At 46.3% G+C, this 18,677-nt stretch overlaps 7 protein-coding genes across 7 annotated transcripts; 5 read left to right on the forward strand and 2 right to left on the reverse strand.

Moving 5' to 3' along the window:
- Positions 1–343: 343 nt before the first annotated feature.
- Positions 344–895, reverse strand: FPRO_14848 (uncharacterized protein; the record flags this gene model as incomplete). Its single annotated transcript, XM_031224965.1, has 2 exons — positions 344–770; positions 825–895. The coding sequence occupies 2 exons, from the start codon at positions 893–895 to the stop codon at positions 344–346; spliced, it is 498 nt and encodes a 165-aa protein (XP_031090172.1).
- A 948-nt stretch (positions 896–1,843) lies between these two features.
- FPRO_14847 (uncharacterized protein) lies at positions 1,844–3,646 on the forward strand (the record flags this gene model as incomplete). The annotated part of the gene is made up of 1 exon (XM_031224966.1): positions 1,844–3,646. The coding sequence occupies one exon, from the start codon at positions 1,844–1,846 to the stop codon at positions 3,644–3,646; it is 1,803 nt and encodes a 600-aa protein (XP_031090173.1).
- A 2,858-nt stretch (positions 3,647–6,504) lies between these two features.
- Positions 6,505–7,527, forward strand: FPRO_14846 (uncharacterized protein; the record flags this gene model as incomplete). Its single annotated transcript, XM_031224967.1, has 1 exon — positions 6,505–7,527. One exon carries the CDS (start codon positions 6,505–6,507, stop codon positions 7,525–7,527), a length of 1,023 nt encoding a protein of 340 aa, XP_031090174.1.
- A 1,500-nt stretch (positions 7,528–9,027) lies between these two features.
- FPRO_14845 (uncharacterized protein) lies at positions 9,028–10,587 on the forward strand (the record flags this gene model as incomplete). Its single annotated transcript, XM_031224968.1, has 1 exon — positions 9,028–10,587. The coding sequence occupies one exon, from the start codon at positions 9,028–9,030 to the stop codon at positions 10,585–10,587; it is 1,560 nt and encodes a 519-aa protein (XP_031090175.1).
- A 1,454-nt stretch (positions 10,588–12,041) lies between these two features.
- FPRO_14844 (uncharacterized protein) lies at positions 12,042–13,892 on the reverse strand (the record flags this gene model as incomplete). Its single annotated transcript, XM_031224970.1, has 1 exon — positions 12,042–13,892. One exon carries the CDS (start codon positions 13,890–13,892, stop codon positions 12,042–12,044), a length of 1,851 nt encoding a protein of 616 aa, XP_031090176.1.
- A 729-nt stretch (positions 13,893–14,621) lies between these two features.
- FPRO_14843 (uncharacterized protein) lies at positions 14,622–16,298 on the forward strand (the record flags this gene model as incomplete). The annotated part of the gene is made up of 4 exons (XM_031224971.1): positions 14,622–14,959; positions 15,050–15,412; positions 15,465–15,698; positions 15,755–16,298. The coding sequence occupies 4 exons, from the start codon at positions 14,622–14,624 to the stop codon at positions 16,296–16,298; spliced, it is 1,479 nt and encodes a 492-aa protein (XP_031090177.1).
- Positions 16,299–16,869: 571 nt separating this feature from the next.
- On the forward strand, positions 16,870–17,467 carry FPRO_14842 (uncharacterized protein; the record flags this gene model as incomplete). Its single annotated transcript, XM_031224972.1, has 2 exons — positions 16,870–17,101; positions 17,157–17,467. 2 exons carry the CDS (start codon positions 16,870–16,872, stop codon positions 17,465–17,467), a joined length of 543 nt encoding a protein of 180 aa, XP_031090178.1.
- Positions 17,468–18,677: the final 1,210 nt, after the last annotated feature.

The raw sequence follows: 18,677 nt of genomic DNA on the forward strand, positions 1-18,677 counted from the left end.
CATAGAATCCTCTCAATAAATGCAGTTTTCCTTAGGTGTTAATTTTCTCATCATAGCCAGATTCTTGCAGCCTCTCCAAAGCAAAAGCTATATCGAGATCCAGGTTGTTGTTTTATAGACATACAGTGCATACACGTGTACATGTGTGATCACAATTGCATCTTATTTACCAGGAAACGAATTATGACGCTCCGTGGAACATGGTCTTTTTTGCAGCACTCAATGAGGATAAGACAATAGACGAGTTCAAATCAACTATCAACATGTTCCAAGTGCGTCAGAAGGATATCACATCATGACCATGGGCCTCGGAAAAGAATCTGAATTACGCCAGAAACTCTGCTCAAGCGGCCACAAAGCCAATAAAGATGGCTCCCAAAACCGCCGCAGCCGCAGCGACGCTTCGCTGGACATCTACACCAGCACTAGCCGCGCTACTACCTCTGGCGTCACTGTTATCGCTGCCTTCATTCAGTTGTGTTGCAACCTCTTTGATGGCACTCAGTACTCGAGAATTCACTTCCCCAATCTTGTCGGAGATCCATGTCTCTGATCCATCGAAAGCTGTGCTGATGGCGGACGCCTTGTCCTGGATTAGCGTTTCACCATGATCCAACAAGCTGCTGCCCTTCCCACTTGCTTTGCTCGCAAGCAATTCTAAGGACGAGAGCAAGCTATCAAAGTCACGCTCAGCGTTGCTGTGGGGGGGTGCCGTGATTGCGGGAATAGTCGAATCCATCATGTGAGATGTCTCAACCGACCCTCTGCCACTATCCAGATTGGTTAGAATATGCCACGAAAGAAGTCATATGCAAGTAACTGACGTCTTATTCGGGACCTCTTCGGCCACTGCAACATTCACCAATGTGAATGCTAGAAATGAGTAATAGCGCATATTGACCAAGCGGATAATCGATAACCAGATGCGGCGTCAGTAGATGGCCAGCCAAGAGGAGCCAGAAAGGAGCCCGTGAATGTATCTTATACTAGTGCCTATCACAGTGGCTATTCAGAAAGAAAAATTGTACTCATTGGCAACTGTGACCCTTCGTTACGTTTATAGCATCGCTCTGCAGACGATGTTGCATCATATATCTCTGCCGGAAATTTATGGCTCAGTGTTTTGGACTTGAACTGCCACCGTTCTAGTCTGCGTGACGCATTATGCAAGGTCATGCTGACTCACGTCTGTGAAAAGGAGTTGAGATATACCGCAGATCAATTCACAAGCAGAACTATAGCGCATCGCTAGAATTAAATTCCACTTCTACGTGGCAGATGATCCAAAAATATCCGCCTTTCCTAAGAAGAACTATACATGTGAGACATGACAACTATCTCGGGCGTGACTACCCTAGCGCCATGGCGTCTGGCTACTGTCGCTTGCACGCTAGCTCTATATTTATGCTGGAATTGACTTCACAAGTCTGGGTTCGAGAAGCTCAAGAAGGGGTTGTTGTAGCTAGCTGCTCTGGAGAAATAGATCTTTTAAGTTGTGAAAAGCACCGTAAGCGCTTTGCTCCCTATTCCACCAATCTCGGCTACAACATGGTTCGTCCAAGACGCAGCTCGGCATTCCCCAAGTTGACTTATCCCACTGATCATACATACATCGTGGTCTTGGTTCTCTTTGCCTGCATTCTTTATCTTATTGAAGCATTCTATAAAAAGCTTCTGGCTCTCGCCAAACTTGCCTTTACTCAGCAATTCAAGAAGAAACAAAAACTTTCAGCAGGCAATCATTGAGTATTAAGAGCCAATCATAAACTCATTACTCTTACTCAGCCTTCCAACAAGCGAGGCGCTGCTCGTCCTTTGCGCCAGCGCCATAAAGACCTGAGCCATGCCCTCGCATAACACACAACCCAACTACCCTATCACTAGGCAAGACTCTCACCATAGCGGGAACTCTAGTCATTATCTAGGGTCCGTTCTTGAATGCGATATCCTTATTGTAGGTGCTGGTGCTGCCGGCCTAGCGGCGGCGGCAGCCGTACAAAACCAAGGGCGCAGAGTCATCCTTGTTGAGAAAGAGGATCATGTCGGCGGCACCACTTTCAGGTCCGGTGGCTGCATGTGGATGCCCAACAATTTTCGTATGCAAGAGCTTGGGATCAAGGATAGTATAAAGAAGGCTGAACATTACATTACAGCTGTTGGGAAGGCTACAAGCCCAGTTACCGACAGAGACATTGTTCTCGGAGATCTGCAAAGCAAAAGACTGGAGGCTTTTCTGACACAGGGTCCGGAGATGGTAAATTATTTCAGAAACCAGGGTTTTCGATGGATGGATGCTCCTTCCAAGTTCCCAGATTATCACCCACATATGGAAGGAGCGGTCGCATATGGCCGCACCCTGGATCCCGATGTTTTCGATGCAGCGAGCATGGAAGGCTGGGTAAAATACCTCCAAGTTCAGGAAAATGTACCTGTTATCTCCCGATTCGAAGACTTGTGTGTCCTGACGAGGCCGCCTTTTTCCACGGGATGTGCCATCAAAAACATGGCTCCAATTCAGGATATGGAGATACCAATGTCTATGGGTCAGTCGCTGATCGCTCAGCTCCTCAAGATATGCAAAGAGCACAACAATGTGACAATCTGGACCCGATGCGAGCTACAAGAACTTTTGGTATCTGATCTTAGTGGCAGGGTGATTGGAGCAAAGGTCTTGTGTAGACACAGCGAGAGGCCGGTCTACATCCACGCATCATTGGGTGTGGTGCTGACCACAGGAGGTTTCTCTCAAAATCAGAAGATGAGAGACACATACCTCGGAATCGGATCTACCGATGGAAGGGCCTCAAAGATATCTACCATGGCGGGATGGAGTCTCGCTGCTCCTGGAGACATTGGAATTGCGCTTCGAGTCAGCCAAGTACTTGACGCTGACAGTGCGCAGCTGGACCAAGTCTGGGGTATCCCAACCATGATCAACCCTGGAACAGGGAAAGTGACAGAAGCCATGTTCGCGATATCAAAGCCTTTTTCCTTTGTGGTGGATGGCCATGGCCGCCGTTTCTTCTCCGAATCTGAACCGTATGGTGCTGCTGTTAGGTCCATGTACGAAAGGGCAAAGAAAAGCAGCAGATCAGCAGAATTTTGGCTTGTTTTCGATGACAGATACATGCAGACATATCCTATTGGGGAGCTTCATAGTCCATGGTCAATTGACCAAGCCGTCGAAAAGGGCCTGTTGGTACGCTCAGATACCGTAGACGGTTTATCAAAGCAGATTCTGGTACCACCCCAGAACCTACAAGCAACTTTGGATGAATGGAACGGAATGTGCGACGATGGCCGTGATAAGCACTTCCGTAGGGGCGAGGATAGATACCAGCAGTTCATCGGCGATCCAGATGTCACACCAAACCCTTGCATGGGCCCTGTCAAAGAGAGCCCTTTCTATGCCATCAGGATCTTCCCTGGAGATGCTGGCACAAGGGGAGGACTTTTGACTGATGAGTTCGCAAGAGTACTGAGGAAAAATGGCGACGTGATTCACGGCCTATTTGCTGGTGGGAATGCATCTGCTGCACTTCTTGGATCGCAAGGCGCAGGTACGACGCTCGCGCCTGCGATGACTGAAGGATTTATTGCTGTGACCTATATGTTGTCTCTGACTGGTACAGTCAGCTCCAGCTAAATAGACAGATATTTCTAGTAACTTCTCGTCCAATACTAATCTAAGCGAAAGCCGCAGAACAAGCCGTAGCAAGACGCTGCTTTGTAAAGTCAGCCACTAATGACTTGCTACATACATAAATCGCTCTCTTTAAGGGGGGTGATGTATGCCACCACCATCACGAGACTGAGTTGAAGACAATGTTCTACACCAACACCTTGCTAACCTCTCAGCAATCTTATCTATAAAACTGTCGTTTTTACTCGGCCTCCATTATATTCTTCTCTTATACTGAATTATGGATGTAATACTCTAAAGTCTCTATAGCTCCATAGTCGACGCCCAATACTCGGTGACCCTAGGAAGATCCGATGACTTGCGACCTATTCCACAACAGAGACAAGTTCTTTCCTCTTGTCTATTCTTAGACCGTCCTACTTGAGATCTAGTGCCTTTCGCCATGTGATTTCCCGAGATATTGGCTATCGCTCGAGTTTTGTGCATCATACTATTGGCCTTACCCGTTAGGCTTTTGGCAACGTCTTTTCTAAAACGCATTGGATATGATTCTATAAAGACTTTAACGTTGAATGAACCCTAAGTGTACTGTCAGTCTTACCTTTCTTAAACGACGAGTCGGTCCAAAACTTGAGAGTACAGGATGACAGAATTGAAAGGGAAGAGAACAAGGTGTTGGTTTTTGATAATATTAGGCATTACGTGATGCAGCACCCCAGTCAGATAAGCCACCGGTCACTAGAAGTCAAATAGGACGATTCAGCTTGGTCTGAGTTTCCAAGTTACGTGGGAAGCGTGTTAAAAGAGAAAAAAGATAAATAAATTACTAAAACACTCTGCAGCCGGGCCGATGCCAACCTCATACTCCATTTGTGTTTAGGTAGCTACTTTCGGATAAGCGTGAATCTTATATATTCTCGAGGGCTGCCTTATGAATAGCAAGGTACCTGTTTGGCATATGAGTGATGCAATTTGACTGATAGCCAGAAGCAAAGTTTTACTTCACAGTACGTGTATTCGATGCATCGTTGCGGGTTCTTGTATCCTACTTGGCATTTTACACCATCACCCTGAGTAAGCTTGGAAACCGGCCCTGCTTCACAACCGCGACTTCCTCTTTACCTCATAGCCATTATATTAGCCAAAAGTATAAGCATTAATCCACCTGGTCTATCTCCCTGGCAGCCCTTTTGCTTGTTAGCATCTGTAGTATCGAGCGAGGTCCAACATGGAGCAGGTTTGACCACGGCACGGATCTGCCCAAGGCGTCATTCCAGCTAATCTCAGGCTGAGAAGAGAGAAATGCTTACATTTTAAGGGTCCCTATTCCTAGTGTTCGAAGAGAGCTTGAATCCATCCGTACGCCCGAATGTCCATATTTTGGAAGGTCTTGCGGATCCCCGTAAGCGATGGAGTTCTTCTTCACAAATACGCTGATGTACAGGATCTTTCATTCGAATGTATGCTTGCGGAACGCATCGTTCTGGGTAGGCATTGAAAAAACTATTGTAGCCTCCCTCCAGGATGTAAATGTTAGGGTATAAGAGAGCCGGGTACCGGTCGGTATCGTATTGCCGATCCTTTGACCGTATATGATCTGCGACTAACGGTGAACGATACTGCGAAAATTCGCAATAAAGACATATGGACGTCCGCCCTTGACTAGACTTGCCGGGAATCAAGTCATCAAAGAAATCTGTATCCACGATACTTCCAAATCGTGGAGCAAGGCTAATCGCGCCATCAATGTGACCTCCCTCATATTCGTACCTGAAACGGCAATCAACGATAATCAAACGACCGAAGTCTAGATCCAGCTTGCGATCAATGCACCCAAGTAAAGTCTCTCTCGTGATACGAGGGAAGTTATCGGTATAGCTCAGAGGTAAGGTTGGAATCTTTCGATGATGATTTAACTCGCCACTTTCTACGATATTAGGAGCTTGCATGTTTTTGCCTGGTGGTACAGAAGGAAATGTGGCTCTTATAGAAAGTCCCCCGTCGCGGGTGGTCAAATATTCACGTTTTGACAAACAATACTGACACCCTCTACATGAGTATCTTCAGCATAGAGATCCAAATTGTGCTACTGAATCTATTAATATATAAATCATGGTTTATAGACATTTTTCATTGAGAAGTACGGGAATAATGATTTAAGCTACTTGACTATCAACCTGTAGGGTAGGAGTCATGCCGTATCGATGACTTTACACCAGAAAAACTTTTCTATTCAGATACTCGTACGGTACGCATCCCCGGCCACTGGTGGAGACTAAAGTTCATGGCCCGCAACTTTACACGCTAATTGCTGATTTCACACACTAAAAAAATTGTTTTACACACTAGTTGATCATTTCACACACTAAACATTTGTTTTGCACGCTAATACTCCGTGATTGATATCGCATCCAAGCCTGGCGGTCGCACAATCGTAGAGGTCAGGGTGAGCTAAGACGAAGGAGTAACGGCATGAAGTGCCAGGCGGAAGCGCACCTATCATGCAACGCCCTCTCTACTGAGCGTTCCGAAAGCACCAAAGCTGATTATTGCTTGCAGCGCAGCAAGATTGACAGTTTGCATAATGGGTTGAGGGGTCGGGAAACCATAGAAGATGGAGAGGCACTGGCGACCCACAATTGGACAAGGGGAGGAATAGAAGTACCATCTGTCAAATATCGCTGGTCAAATTGGACACTACAGATGCTGGGGTACTTATTTAAAGTTGAGACACGCCTGAGAGTGAAATGTTTTTATTACTCGACCAGTTCTCATTTCTATAGGCAAGTTAGGTCGCCCCCTATCTCTGCCATTCTCATTCAATTGTTACTACATTCCATGCTCTTATACGTCCATACATCATGCCACCCTATGATCCTCAACATAACATCCCTCCCAACCGCGGCCCTCCGCCCAACTTTCCTCGAACTCCTTTGCATCACCCTATGATCCAGCCGGGACTGCCTCCAAACGCAGTACCGCACCCCTTCGCCCTACAGCAGTGGCAATCTTTCGAAAAGTTCATTCATGATGCTGTATTTCGTGCGTTTGAGCAGTACGTCTCAGGCTCAGACCGTTCGGGCCCCAATTGCAAGGCTGGACTCCCATACCCGAAAGCTAAAGACGAAATAAAAACCAATTATATGACAGGCAAGCCGGTCGGAATATCTAGAGAAGAAGCCGAAACCTTGTTCTCTACATTTTGCGGCAATGTCAAAGTCTTACTACGAGAGCAGTCATCAGGGCTCCTGAGGGCACTAGACGAACACCAAGAGTCCTTGAAGGAAAATACAACTAGCTCTGACGTCGTGGTGCAGGATAGGGGAGGAGTAATACACCTGACTGAAGCGTTGCGACAAGAGTTCCAGAGTTTGTCTGCCACACTCCATTCTGAGATTAAAGCTCCCATGCAAGAGCAAACATCAGAGATGCTTACTGCACTCAGTGAATACAAACGGTTGACGGAGGTGACAATGACAACGTGGACCAGGACAGCAGAGAAGTTGGAACGAATCGTGCAGTCGATTGAGATGTCTACAGAAGATTTCAAAAGCTTGTTTACACAAGACCGAGCAAAACAGTGTTCTGAGATCGATACCCTACTGGCTAAGCAGTTGTCTGAGTTCCAACCGCGCCCTGCACCCGACATCATGGACAAAACTTCACATCTAATGGAGGAGGTTAAAGAACTTCTGTGTACTGTACGAGGACAACGGGATCTCGATACGATAAGCTCGCAACGCATCGGCGGTCACACCAACGTTGCTAAATCAAGTCGTGTCACAAGAGCCCAAGCAAGGCGTCTAGCCAATCAACAAGATCCAAAGAAGCAAGGGTCACGGAGAATAACCCCGAGAAAGATCGAAAGGCCCAAGAAAAAGTGATTCGCAGAATCAAATAGTATACGTGCAGATGTTAGTATCATGGCCATCATAGATATAAATACTGGCTCAGACGCTTTGTCAACCATAATCGTTGAAAGAAAAAGTCCAAATAGAGCAGCCTGTGATGCATACCAATGAATAATCACGTCCATTCAGTTGAGGTACCGCGATTTGTCCCAGCTCAGCCGATTTATGTAGTAAGCCTACGTGGCTGTTGATTCGGGTTTTCAGCATCCTCTTTCTATACCCACTCTCAGGGGAAAGAGCTCCTACTATCAATTCTAGGACATTGAGTCTATACAGCATGTCTTCAGTAAAGTATCTATAGTATCCAATTCATTTAGTAATATATGCCGGATAAAAATCTTTTTCTTGCCTCGTCCAATTATAGTTAGCTGCAATTAATTGTAGGCTCACACAATTCGCCGTACATATGTTCCATCAAATCTCAACAACTCGCGAATTAGCCTTGGTCATTGATCCGACAGAGGATAAGGCATCTGCTCCACTCGGCGCTAAAGGTGAGTTCACAGTGAGCTCACGGGTGAGCTGACAGAAGGCCCCATAATTACTGGAATAGGTTAGTACTATAGAAAAAGTTCGTCCCTGCCAATAACGAGCTCTAGATCTGGAATAGTTAAGCCAGCAATTTAAATTTAACATTGACACATGTTAGGTCTGAATCTAGATTTTCAGGACTCAAATATACAACGGGATGATCGATGTTGATATGGGTTATCGAGGTTTATACAATGGCATGAGCAGAGCTGAGTTCTGAGCACCTAACTGTCACTCTTGGCACGAGAACAGAGCACAACCCGTTCTCATAGGATTGATAGCGATGGTGTACCGGGGAACGGCGCTACTCGCAAGTAATAATTCCGATGCACTGACCACTGTGGTTCCTGACCTAGTGAAAGCCATGTCTAAGATACTTCAAGCATAATTATAAGTGCAGTGTTTTTGAAATGGCCGAGATACCTGTCGTGAAACGGGGGTTGACACATCAAGTGATCTTAACTGGGCCCTGCTACTGATTCTACGAATGAGACCTATGTGATGATTGGTAGGATGGAGAGCTCTGTCAGTTCCTATCTCTCGTAAGATCAAGGTTAAGCACTAAGAGTAAGATTCACTCCGCGCTAATAGGCGACTTCACATACTGTACACACATTTCCCGATACCCATGTTCATATGTAAGCGAGGCATCAATCGGGAGATGCCATTGTTTGGTTTTGAATGGTGACACTATGGCGGTGTTTCTTTCAATTGTGAAATATGTTTCACTCCAGGGCCCGACTACAACTTGTCAGCCTGCAAGCCATTTCACTGGTCGCTTTCGTAGAAGATGAATTGCTGCTGTCATGCTCCCAACCACGTCTTATGACGCACCAAGATTGGTGGTTCATGTTCCTAGTTCTGTGTCGTATAACAGAAGTGACGAAACTCCTTCTTACTCTAGCTTTAATATGATCAATAATTACGACTGAATCTTGCATAATGACACTGCTTGCCCTTCTTCCAGAACTTTATTACCATGTTGCATCTTCCCTTACCTGCAGAGATTTATTCAACCTAGGTCTGTCACACCGACGAGCACATCAGATTACGGATCACATACTTTACCTCTTTGACTCCAAAAGAAAGCGCCCCGTTGCTTTGGTTTGGGCTGCGGTTTCAGGCTGCCAAAGAACCGCTGAAAAAGCCCTCGAAAGCTATAGGCAAGGATGCTTTGATCATGGCTCCGCCTGCGAGTGCGCAATCCAAACTAAACTGGTAGAAGCTCTTGGCATAGCTTCAATTTGTGAAAATGCCGGTATTCTCCGAGCGCTTGTGAAGCATGGAGTAAACGTGGATATCCGCCATAGAAGCTTACCGAGCGCTCTGGAGATTGCATCAAAAAGTGGAAACTCAGATATCATCGAGCTTCTTCTCGAGGCAAACGCAAACGTCAATGCGACGAAGGCTGGCTTCCCTAGCGCTTTGCAATTGGCATGTTTTCATGGCCATAGAAAAATTGCCCAGCTACTCCTCAGTCATGGCGCTGATGTGGATGCACAAACGCAGCAGTTCCCACCGGCCTTTCAGGGAGCTGCTAGCAGAGGGCATAAAGAAATCGTAGAGCTTCTCCTCGGAAACGGCGCTGACATTGACGCGCACGATCAGCGATGCTCCACAGCGCTTCAATGCGCCGTGGCTACTTGCAACAAACGACTTGTCGAGTTTCTGTTAGATCAAGGTGCTGGTATCGATTTTCGCGGCGGAATACTTCCAAAGCCCATAAATATCGCTTCGGCAAATGGAAATTGGAGGATTCTCAAGCTACTTCTCACCAGAAACAGTGATGCCCGGGCTCAAGACGACGTACTGGCAAGAGCCCTGGTAGTAGCAGCAATTCATGGCCAGAGAAGAATTGTTCAGCGTCTTGTCGTGAATGGCGCCAATGTGAATCGGCAAGTAGAATCGTCTGGTGCAGTGTTGTTTTCCACGGGCGAACAACTCACAACAGCACTTCAAGCAGCCGCAGCTGGAGGACACAAGTCGGTTGTTAAGCTCCTTCTCAAACGTGGCGCTGATGTTGGTGCGCCGCATCATCGATCTGTGGCGCCACTCCAAGCAGCAGCAACTCGAGGTCACAGGGGTATTGTTCGGTTATTGCTGGACAATGGAGCCGGTATAGACGAACATACTCGATACTCCCCTACGGCCATCCAACGGGCGGTTGTCAACGGTGATAGAGAAATGACCGAGCTGCTCCTCCGTAGGGGTGCTGATGCCAGTCTACAGGGTGCACGGCTCGCACCGCCTCTGTATGTTGCAGTATCCATGGGTCACAAGAGTATTGTTCGCCTCCTTTTAAGCCATGAGTCTAACATCAAAGCAACGACAGAACGTTACGGGACGGCTTTGATGGTAATGCTGTCACTGCGTCGCCGTCCGAAAGGTCGGGGGTATAGTCGTGACGGATCTATCACGGGGGATCATTATAGCCGCCTTTTACAAGCATTAATGCTCGAAGATCGAAGATATTTCGACGGAGAAAGAAACTTGACTGATTAGCGGACGATAGCTAGGAGAATCAGAGTATACACTTGCTGGCAAGGCGTGTGGATAGGATTACTGGAGCTTTGCTAATCTAGAAGGTGCCAATACATACAAGCTATAATACGATCCTTGACGGGCTTAGGCTCTCACAATCTACTAAAGTGCCCCACAAATTGTAATACGTCGAGGGCATTTCCAATGGATCGTTCAAAGAGAAATCGAAATGTTTTGCCTACGTAAATAAGCACTGAGAGTGAAATCCTTATTCTATAATGGTGTATAGGTCCCGTGTTGCAAACGATTCAGTCTGTCCATTCTGTTCAATCTGAAAAGCCCCAAAGACATTCCGAAGGATCATCGCCGATCCAACTAGGAGAATAAGTGATTCCACTAAAAGTAGAATGATAGACCAAGTTGGGAAACGAGCCGAGTGCCATAGGAGCAGGCCCACCAAGAATTGGATTACTACGAGGCTTACTGAAGCCATCGGCAACCACAATGAGGCTTTTGAACCGTTGGTTGTTCCAAAACGCACCTGAACGAAGTTGATACCATCCCGCCTACCTTGCCTTTTTTGACTTCCATGGGTAATCGAGAGCACGCCAGTGACTGTAACGCTGAACACGGCCACTATGGTGGTACCCAATAGGAGCGTTGATGCGAGATGAGATATAGTGTTGCGATTTTGGTATACAACCTCCCCTTGTTGGAGAACGATGTAGAGACTGGAGCATCCAAGAAAACCTGCGATGATGCTGGAAAGACTACATAATGCGGGTGTTTTAACACACCAAACGGTAAGTGGGCTGCCCATTATTTTGTGAATGTAAGAGATGTTTTGGGCCGTGTTACTTTTATAGGTCCAGAGAAAGTTATTGAATCGGGTGGATTATTACGAATTCAAATAGCAGGAGTGTAAGAATCTCTAAAAATGGTTGTTCTAATGTGTGGGTTAAGTAAGTATACTGCGTCCTGACTTACTGAGATTAGGAATAAAAGCGTTTTACTGTAAGAAATAGAACTTTCCTGAAACAAGAGATAAATATATATTTATAATGTTAGGTGCACCATAAGTTATTCAATAAGTAGAAATTAGAATATATCATCTTTCAGTATCTGCCCCTTCTGATGCAATGACGCACAGCATGGGTTCAGCGACATCTGTATTGCATATAAACATTTAACACATTTGGAAATACCCCCAGCAGTCAGGGTTATGAGATTATGATAGAAGTAATGTTTGGCCTTCGAAAGCAGAAGGTATATGGGTGCGATATGGTACTAGCCGTATATGTACAGTGTAATATAAATAAACCTCTGGCTAATGGGAACAAAAATGCCTGGTACTATTCATTGCGCATGGTGACATGCTTCAGTTGAAATGATATGATTTTAGCCTTATCAGCCTGAAGTGTATAAATGTGTTAAGCGTAATGAACAGCCCCCATGCAGACAACTCCTAACCATGCTTATTGTATCATTCGCTTTAGAATATGCTTAGAAACTTCAGTTTTTGCAACCGCAGACGAATCCTTCTTCTTCTTAGTTCCCCCCTTACTCCTCTTTAGTTTGGCCTTATGCTTCATTGTCAAGAAGGCATCGTGTTCGGGATGTCGCTGAAGTAAGGCTCGGATCTTCTCACTCTCGTTGTTCAGCTTCATGAGTCTATCGGCTTCTGCCTGATCACTCATCCCATAAAACGTATTGCCTATCACAAACAGATTTGCATACATAGGCTCCGTCGTCGATTGGTGCTTTTGAACAATACCAGCCCACTTGGCTTGTTCCTGCCTTGGAGTAGAAATGTCAATGTGGTCAAAAGTGAAGGGTATCGGCTTGCATTGCATTTGATAAGACGATTTCGTCGCGGTGTCGCGTTGGCGTGCAAGAACCGTATCCTTCAGATTGTACTGACTAGCGATCTTGCCGGCAGCGGTAGAGAGAGATAGAAGGCTCAAGTTGGTTGCCGGACTGATTGAGTTCAAATCTCCACCAGACAGGATGCCCTTGAAACTTGACTCAGCAGATTGCAAGGTTCCTCCGCATATTGAGCTTCGTAACTCCACAAGGCCAACGTCTCCGTTTTCAGTCTCCGGTGGATATTCACGATGGACAAAACCAAATAGCGACAGCAAATCACCCACGTCAGACTGTTCCAGCGCCTCAATATATTGGCCATCATTACCTGAAGAGAGAAGCGTTCCAGGCTGTGACTCGTGATACATGCTGTAGCCACCTAGCTTCCAGCATGGTTCGTTTCCCACGTCCTCCTGTAGAGTATCCACCATTTTAAAGCTTCCGCAGGACTCGTTGGTAGATATATATGTCCGAACAGGTGCCGAAGTAAGCTTGTATGTCGCCATGCTCGTTGCACTATCAGGATCATTCTCATATCGTAGGCGGGGCACGCAGAGCGTGATCGGAATCTTGTATTGCCAACAGAGTCTAATCAAGATCTGCATGGAGGCGGAGAATGACCCTACGATAATAGAGCAGCCATTATGGCGTGGGTTTTTCTTTTCGGCTTTTGAGAAGTGGAACATCTCTCGTGCTTGTTCTGGAAGGGTCTCCCAGGCCCGAGGCTTTGCACCAAAGGGGCTCTCCGGGACCCCTTTTGTCAAAACTTCAACAGAGAGTTTCTCAATAAGCTTGAAAGAAACATGGGTGAATGTTGTACGCAGTGGATATTCGGCATCATAGTATTCTCCCATCCCAGCAGCACGTTGTTCCTTGCTTGTGGCGACAAGGACATCTCCCAAACGACGGTAGGAAACACTCAATCCACACTCCATAGTGCTGAGTACACTAAAAGATGCAAGTGTCCGCGCAGAGCCAATAAACGTTGCCCAGTCGGAACCTATAAAGTTGATTATTGATAGAATGATGTATTTGTAACGGCCAGAGTCATTGATATAAATATCTTGGACCTTAAAAACTTTAGTCCAACATCTGTCTTGGGCGTGCTTGGCGCGATACTCCGTAACAAGTCTCTCAAAAATCTCCAGGAGCTTTCTCTCCTTTAGATATGCGATGATAATGCGGCGAATGATTAAGGCCAGGAGGGCGGTCTCGTGACATCTTTCACTGCCAACTCTCGCGTCTAAAGACCCCCAACCGTCTTTTATGACACCGTTGATAGTCCATTCGCCCGAGACAAGGAGATTGATGGCGTACTCAAGATCACGCTTTTTAAGAGCGTCCCAAGCATCAACGTCTCGAAAGCAAGGTTTTTCCATCGCTTCATCCGGGCTGCTCATCAATGGTGATGTGTTTGAAGAGGGATCAGGATTGTTTGTATACGGCTGACTTCTGTGCGTCATGGTAAAATTTGGGATAGTCCGGTTTTCAGGGATGAACTAATACTTGCAGAGGAACGACAGGTTGTGCTGTCAGGCTATTAACTCTTGACATTAGAAACAGGTGTCTGAGTGAGTTATATTAGAAAGTTATGGTATCTGAATAGAGGCAGGACAGAGAAGAACCTTGGCTGGGAACAAGGCCCCCTGTTAATTAACATGTATTCGTGCTAGATTTCCCCATTCTCTCACTCTAGTTCCTATCTATTTCATGTAGCGTAGAGTCTAGAATATCCACTGTTTCTCATTTTCTGCTGGTCAGAACTTAGTGCATGATGCCAGCATCCACTGTTACTCTTGGCTTCCGTATAGCAGTAAATAGGCGAGATTGAATGAAATCGCTTACGGATCAGTGTTTCACTTCGGTCCATATAGTCGGCTATTGTGGAAAGGCAAGGTCAATCGAACCTCAGAGCTGCCTGCTCGAGTAACTGTCCCTGCGAGGGTTGAGAGTGTTAGCGAGACCTGCGAGCATTCGCTGTGTACGCTAGGGTTACCTTAGACTAAACAATATCTCAGCGAGTATCGGAAGAAACAATACTGTTATAAAGCCAGAAAGGCCATTTTCTAGGACCACAATATAAGGATACCGAGGTAGTATCATCAACCAACGTAGTGCCATACTATGCCAACCTCGCTTTGTAAATCCTCTCCAGATATTCATCCTTCTGCTCGATGACGAGCGGTGTCATCATGAATCTTCCGACCCCTGAATCGTCGTGTTCTCTATCGCAGAAACCCACGATCGGCGTGCAGCGGACGACTAGCCGCGATGAAGATCACCCAGCAACCGATATGAAAACATCCTCATCTACATGCTTCATACACCGGGTGGTCACAGTGGCTTACTTATGCGGTGTGAACATTACCAGCAATGCATCCAACGGCCTTACAGTGATTGGGCTTCCTCGATTGAAAGAAGATCTTGATCTTCATCCGTCTCTTGCCTTCTGGCCATTGTCAGTGTATGGGCTGGCCACAGCATCAACACTGCTCCTTGCCGGTGCTATTGCTGATGTCGCAGGACCACGGTCAGTGAATCTTCTGGGTTGCATGTTTAATTTTATATTTATAACTACTTGTGGACTCGTTCGAAATGGTGAGCAACTTATCATCCTCAGAGCCTTACAGGGCCTTGCGGCTGCGCTGCACTTTTCTACCTCTGTGGCCCTTGTTACTCTAGGTCAGCCTCAAGGACGAGAGCGTAACTTATCCTTTGCTTGCTTGGGATTAAGTCAGTTGTTAGGCTTCTCAGCTAGCCTGATTTTAGGTGGCATACTGGTCGACACGATTGGATGGCGGTCGGGATGGTATCTCTGTGGAGGTATGACTCTATTGCTCTTTGCCTTGGGATTGTGGTCTTTACCAAAATCCATAGAGACTATCTCGACACAAGCCAAATGGCAAAATATAAAAACACGAGTTGACTGGGTTGGCGGATTGCTCTCATCGTCCTCGATGAGCCTTCTGACGTACTTCTTGGCGTTAGTTCACCAGCTTTCCTATCTATTCGAGCAACTACTGACCACGAAACAGCATCGTCAGTGCTGATACTGATCTAATTCTATCACCTGGGAGTCTCTTGGCCGTCAGCCTCAGTTTAGTAACTGCCGTTCTTTTTGTTTTCTGGATGCACTTTAGGGCAAAGAACGACCAGGTGGCCCTGATTCCCAATGAGGTCTGGAAGAACGCTTCTTTTACTAGCATATGTGTTACGGTAGCATTATCATTTGCTGTTCTGAACTCTCTAGATCTTATGACGAGCCTTTAGTAAGTAGGAATTGAACCCAAGTCACAATATCTCCTCAGCTGACAGCATATACTAGTTTTCAAAACATCAAGCATCTTTCCGCCCTTGAAGCAGCTATACGCATGGTTCCAAGCACTGTGGTTGGCCTCGCTCTCAACATTTTAACGGGCCTTGTTGTTAATAAGATCCGTGCCAACTGGCTAGTCGCTCTCGCCTCTCTCCTGTCTGCTGGTTCACCCCTTCTTATGGCTTTAATCCAGCCGGAATGGCCTTACTGGAAATGCGCTTTCCCGGCACAGATCCTCATGCCTTTTTCTGTTGATGTTCTCTTCACAATCAGCCTCATAGTCATAACAGACGTTTTTCCGAATGAAAAGCAGGCAGTTGCTGGTGCTGTTTTTAACACTGCTGGGCAGCTTGGCAACACAATGGGACTAGCTGCCATGCAGGTCATTTCAACACGGGTCACAAGACAAGTGAGAGTAAATTCTGCGGCACAAGCCATAATTGAGGGCTACAGAGCGACATTTTGGGCTATGCTAACCCTCTTGTTGATTTGTACCATTGTGGGGGCCGCTGGGCTTCGCCACGCGGGCAGAGTTGGATCAAAACATCAGTGAGAGAAGGATGTGTCACGCGGGGGTCAAGCACGATAACAAGGCCTTGTTGAACACCACAATGGGACAAAAAGAAATCTTCGATGCTTGGTTATGTGAAGAGATTGGGTTAAAGCAGCAGGTATACATGTCTTCAATGGCGATAGTCATGATAGTAAATGGTACGAGAGCTATTTAAGGAGAGCAGGTAACGCATTCAATCCAGGAAGAGAGCCTGTAAGGACAAGGGTAACTATGGTTGGGGCCTGCCATTCTCTGACGCGCCTGGAGCCAGAGTGCTTCAGGGCACATGGCTTTCTAACTTATTTGTGCAGATACATCAGGGCGTTAATTATGCAGGCTTATCAAATTCACAGTGTGAAAGTGTATCACGGATCTGCATTCACAGTTTTTGATTGTCACAGTCTCCACAGCCTCCCTACAACCTTCAGCTACGTAGGTCTCATCCTGTCTTTCTCCATATCATGTATTCTCATCACGTATAAATATCGTGATAGCAACAGTAATTTCCGCCAAATTCTGGTCAAACCGTTATTCTCTGACCATAGATGGACAGGAATCTTGCAGCTTCATAATGCATCAAGTTGACTGGAATGATTCGACCCCTGAGCGCCGGCTCGCGATTACGGACCTCGTCAATAAATTTCCCCATACGCCCCGCCCCGCCCGTGATGCTAGTTCTGAGACACCCTCGTCCTCGGTGCCTCTGAGTCAGCGACCTGACATCCCAGACATGTCATCCGATGGGTTTACACCACCAGTTTGGAATCCTGCCAGCAAGCAACGCAACCCGTGGAGAGAGGGGTGTAAGTACCAGCTCGACTCGTGTTGATGGCAACATCCTGGCTGATATTGGAGTAGGTCCACCCAATCGTCTGCCGACGTGCAGTTCACCAGATGTCCATGAAACGCAACAAATACCTACTTTGAGCTTATCAGTCCCCCAGATGGCGACACCCACTACTTCTTCTCACGTCTACCCAGTACCATCACTTCCTCCAATGACCTCAAATCAAGCCACAGCCGAGCTCAACAAGCTTCTCTCTGAACTGGAGGAAGCACGCAACCGCTACAATCGATTACTCCCTCAAACCGTGGACGCTCAAGTGGACATGGAGCGATGTGAAGCTAAGGTCAAAGAATTCTACGTGGCTCATGGCCTGATGTTATGAGTAACCAGTAGGGGCGCAGAAGACACGGGAGAGAAAAGAGAGCTGACAGCTCTAGATTAGAGTGAAGCGTTGCATCAGAATATTGGTTAATACTTGCAAGATGAATGTGGCCCATACGTTACACATGTGCTTTCTTTCAACAGCTACTCATCCTTAACTAGCTGTTCGCCATCATGCTGCTCAATACTTTGTTTATCAGACACGTTAATTCAGGGCCGTTGTTAATATTCCACTCCGTCATACTTGCAGACTATGTATATTTATCTCCACTGTCAATCCTAGCATTTGCCCAAAATACATGCTCTTGGTTCGACTAAATGCCTTCCTCCGCGACAAATCCCCCGAATATGGACTAGGTGCATAACTCATGGAAAGTTTGTGAATGGGTTTAGTGACCACACTGGCTTACGCTACGGAACAGATTAGTAGAATACAAAGAGCTAATCAATTCACTATTCAAGGTAGTTCATTACTGTGGCTTCTGTATAATAAAATTTTCACAAAATATGCAGGGTAGCCAGTCCTCCTGGTTGGGCCTGGGCCCCGGTAGATGCATAAAATATTCGTTAATGTGTATCTTCTTGAATGAAATGGCAGCCTTGATTGGCTAGCACTTGAACTAGAAAGCGGGGCGAGATATCGTACCGAGTTACTTCACTTTCAAGAGACTAGGCAGCTTGAGCCCTCTTCTTTGTTTTTCGAATTGGATGCTTGCTCTGTTCAAGTTTGTTCAAAGAACAGTGCTTACTCAGGCTGGATAAAAATAGCCATTGATGGTATACCCCTCTTTACTCAATCTAGTGACACCTATTTCGCCCCTCGAAGAATAGAGAGAGACCATTTCGAGACCAAAGGTGATGAAAAATAGTGGCAATGAACTAGAGTGACCTGATCAACTTATAAGCAACTGATGGGCACGAGTATATAGTGCTGCGGTACAATTTATCACCAAAATTAAAGTATCGGTGCGCCACGAGCATGTGGAGAACACCTTTTGTTAATAACACCTGGGAGTCAGACCCAGCACCTATACTTAGCTGAGCGAAGATGATCCGCCGGGATGATAGATTACCTTTTGTACACGTGAGGGTGAAGATATCTGCAGAAAGTAATGAGACGCCAACCAAACTCGGACCAGCTTCTCATCGGTAATCTACCGGCTTGTCAAAATTTGTCGGTGCTTTTGGTGAAGAACCAACTACAGATGTGG

The sequence above is a fragment of the Fusarium proliferatum genome (genome assembly GCF_900067095.1).
Source record: "Fusarium proliferatum ET1 genome assembly, contig: FPRO_scaffold018, whole genome shotgun sequence".
Taxonomy (NCBI): domain Eukaryota; kingdom Fungi; phylum Ascomycota; class Sordariomycetes; order Hypocreales; family Nectriaceae; genus Fusarium; species Fusarium proliferatum.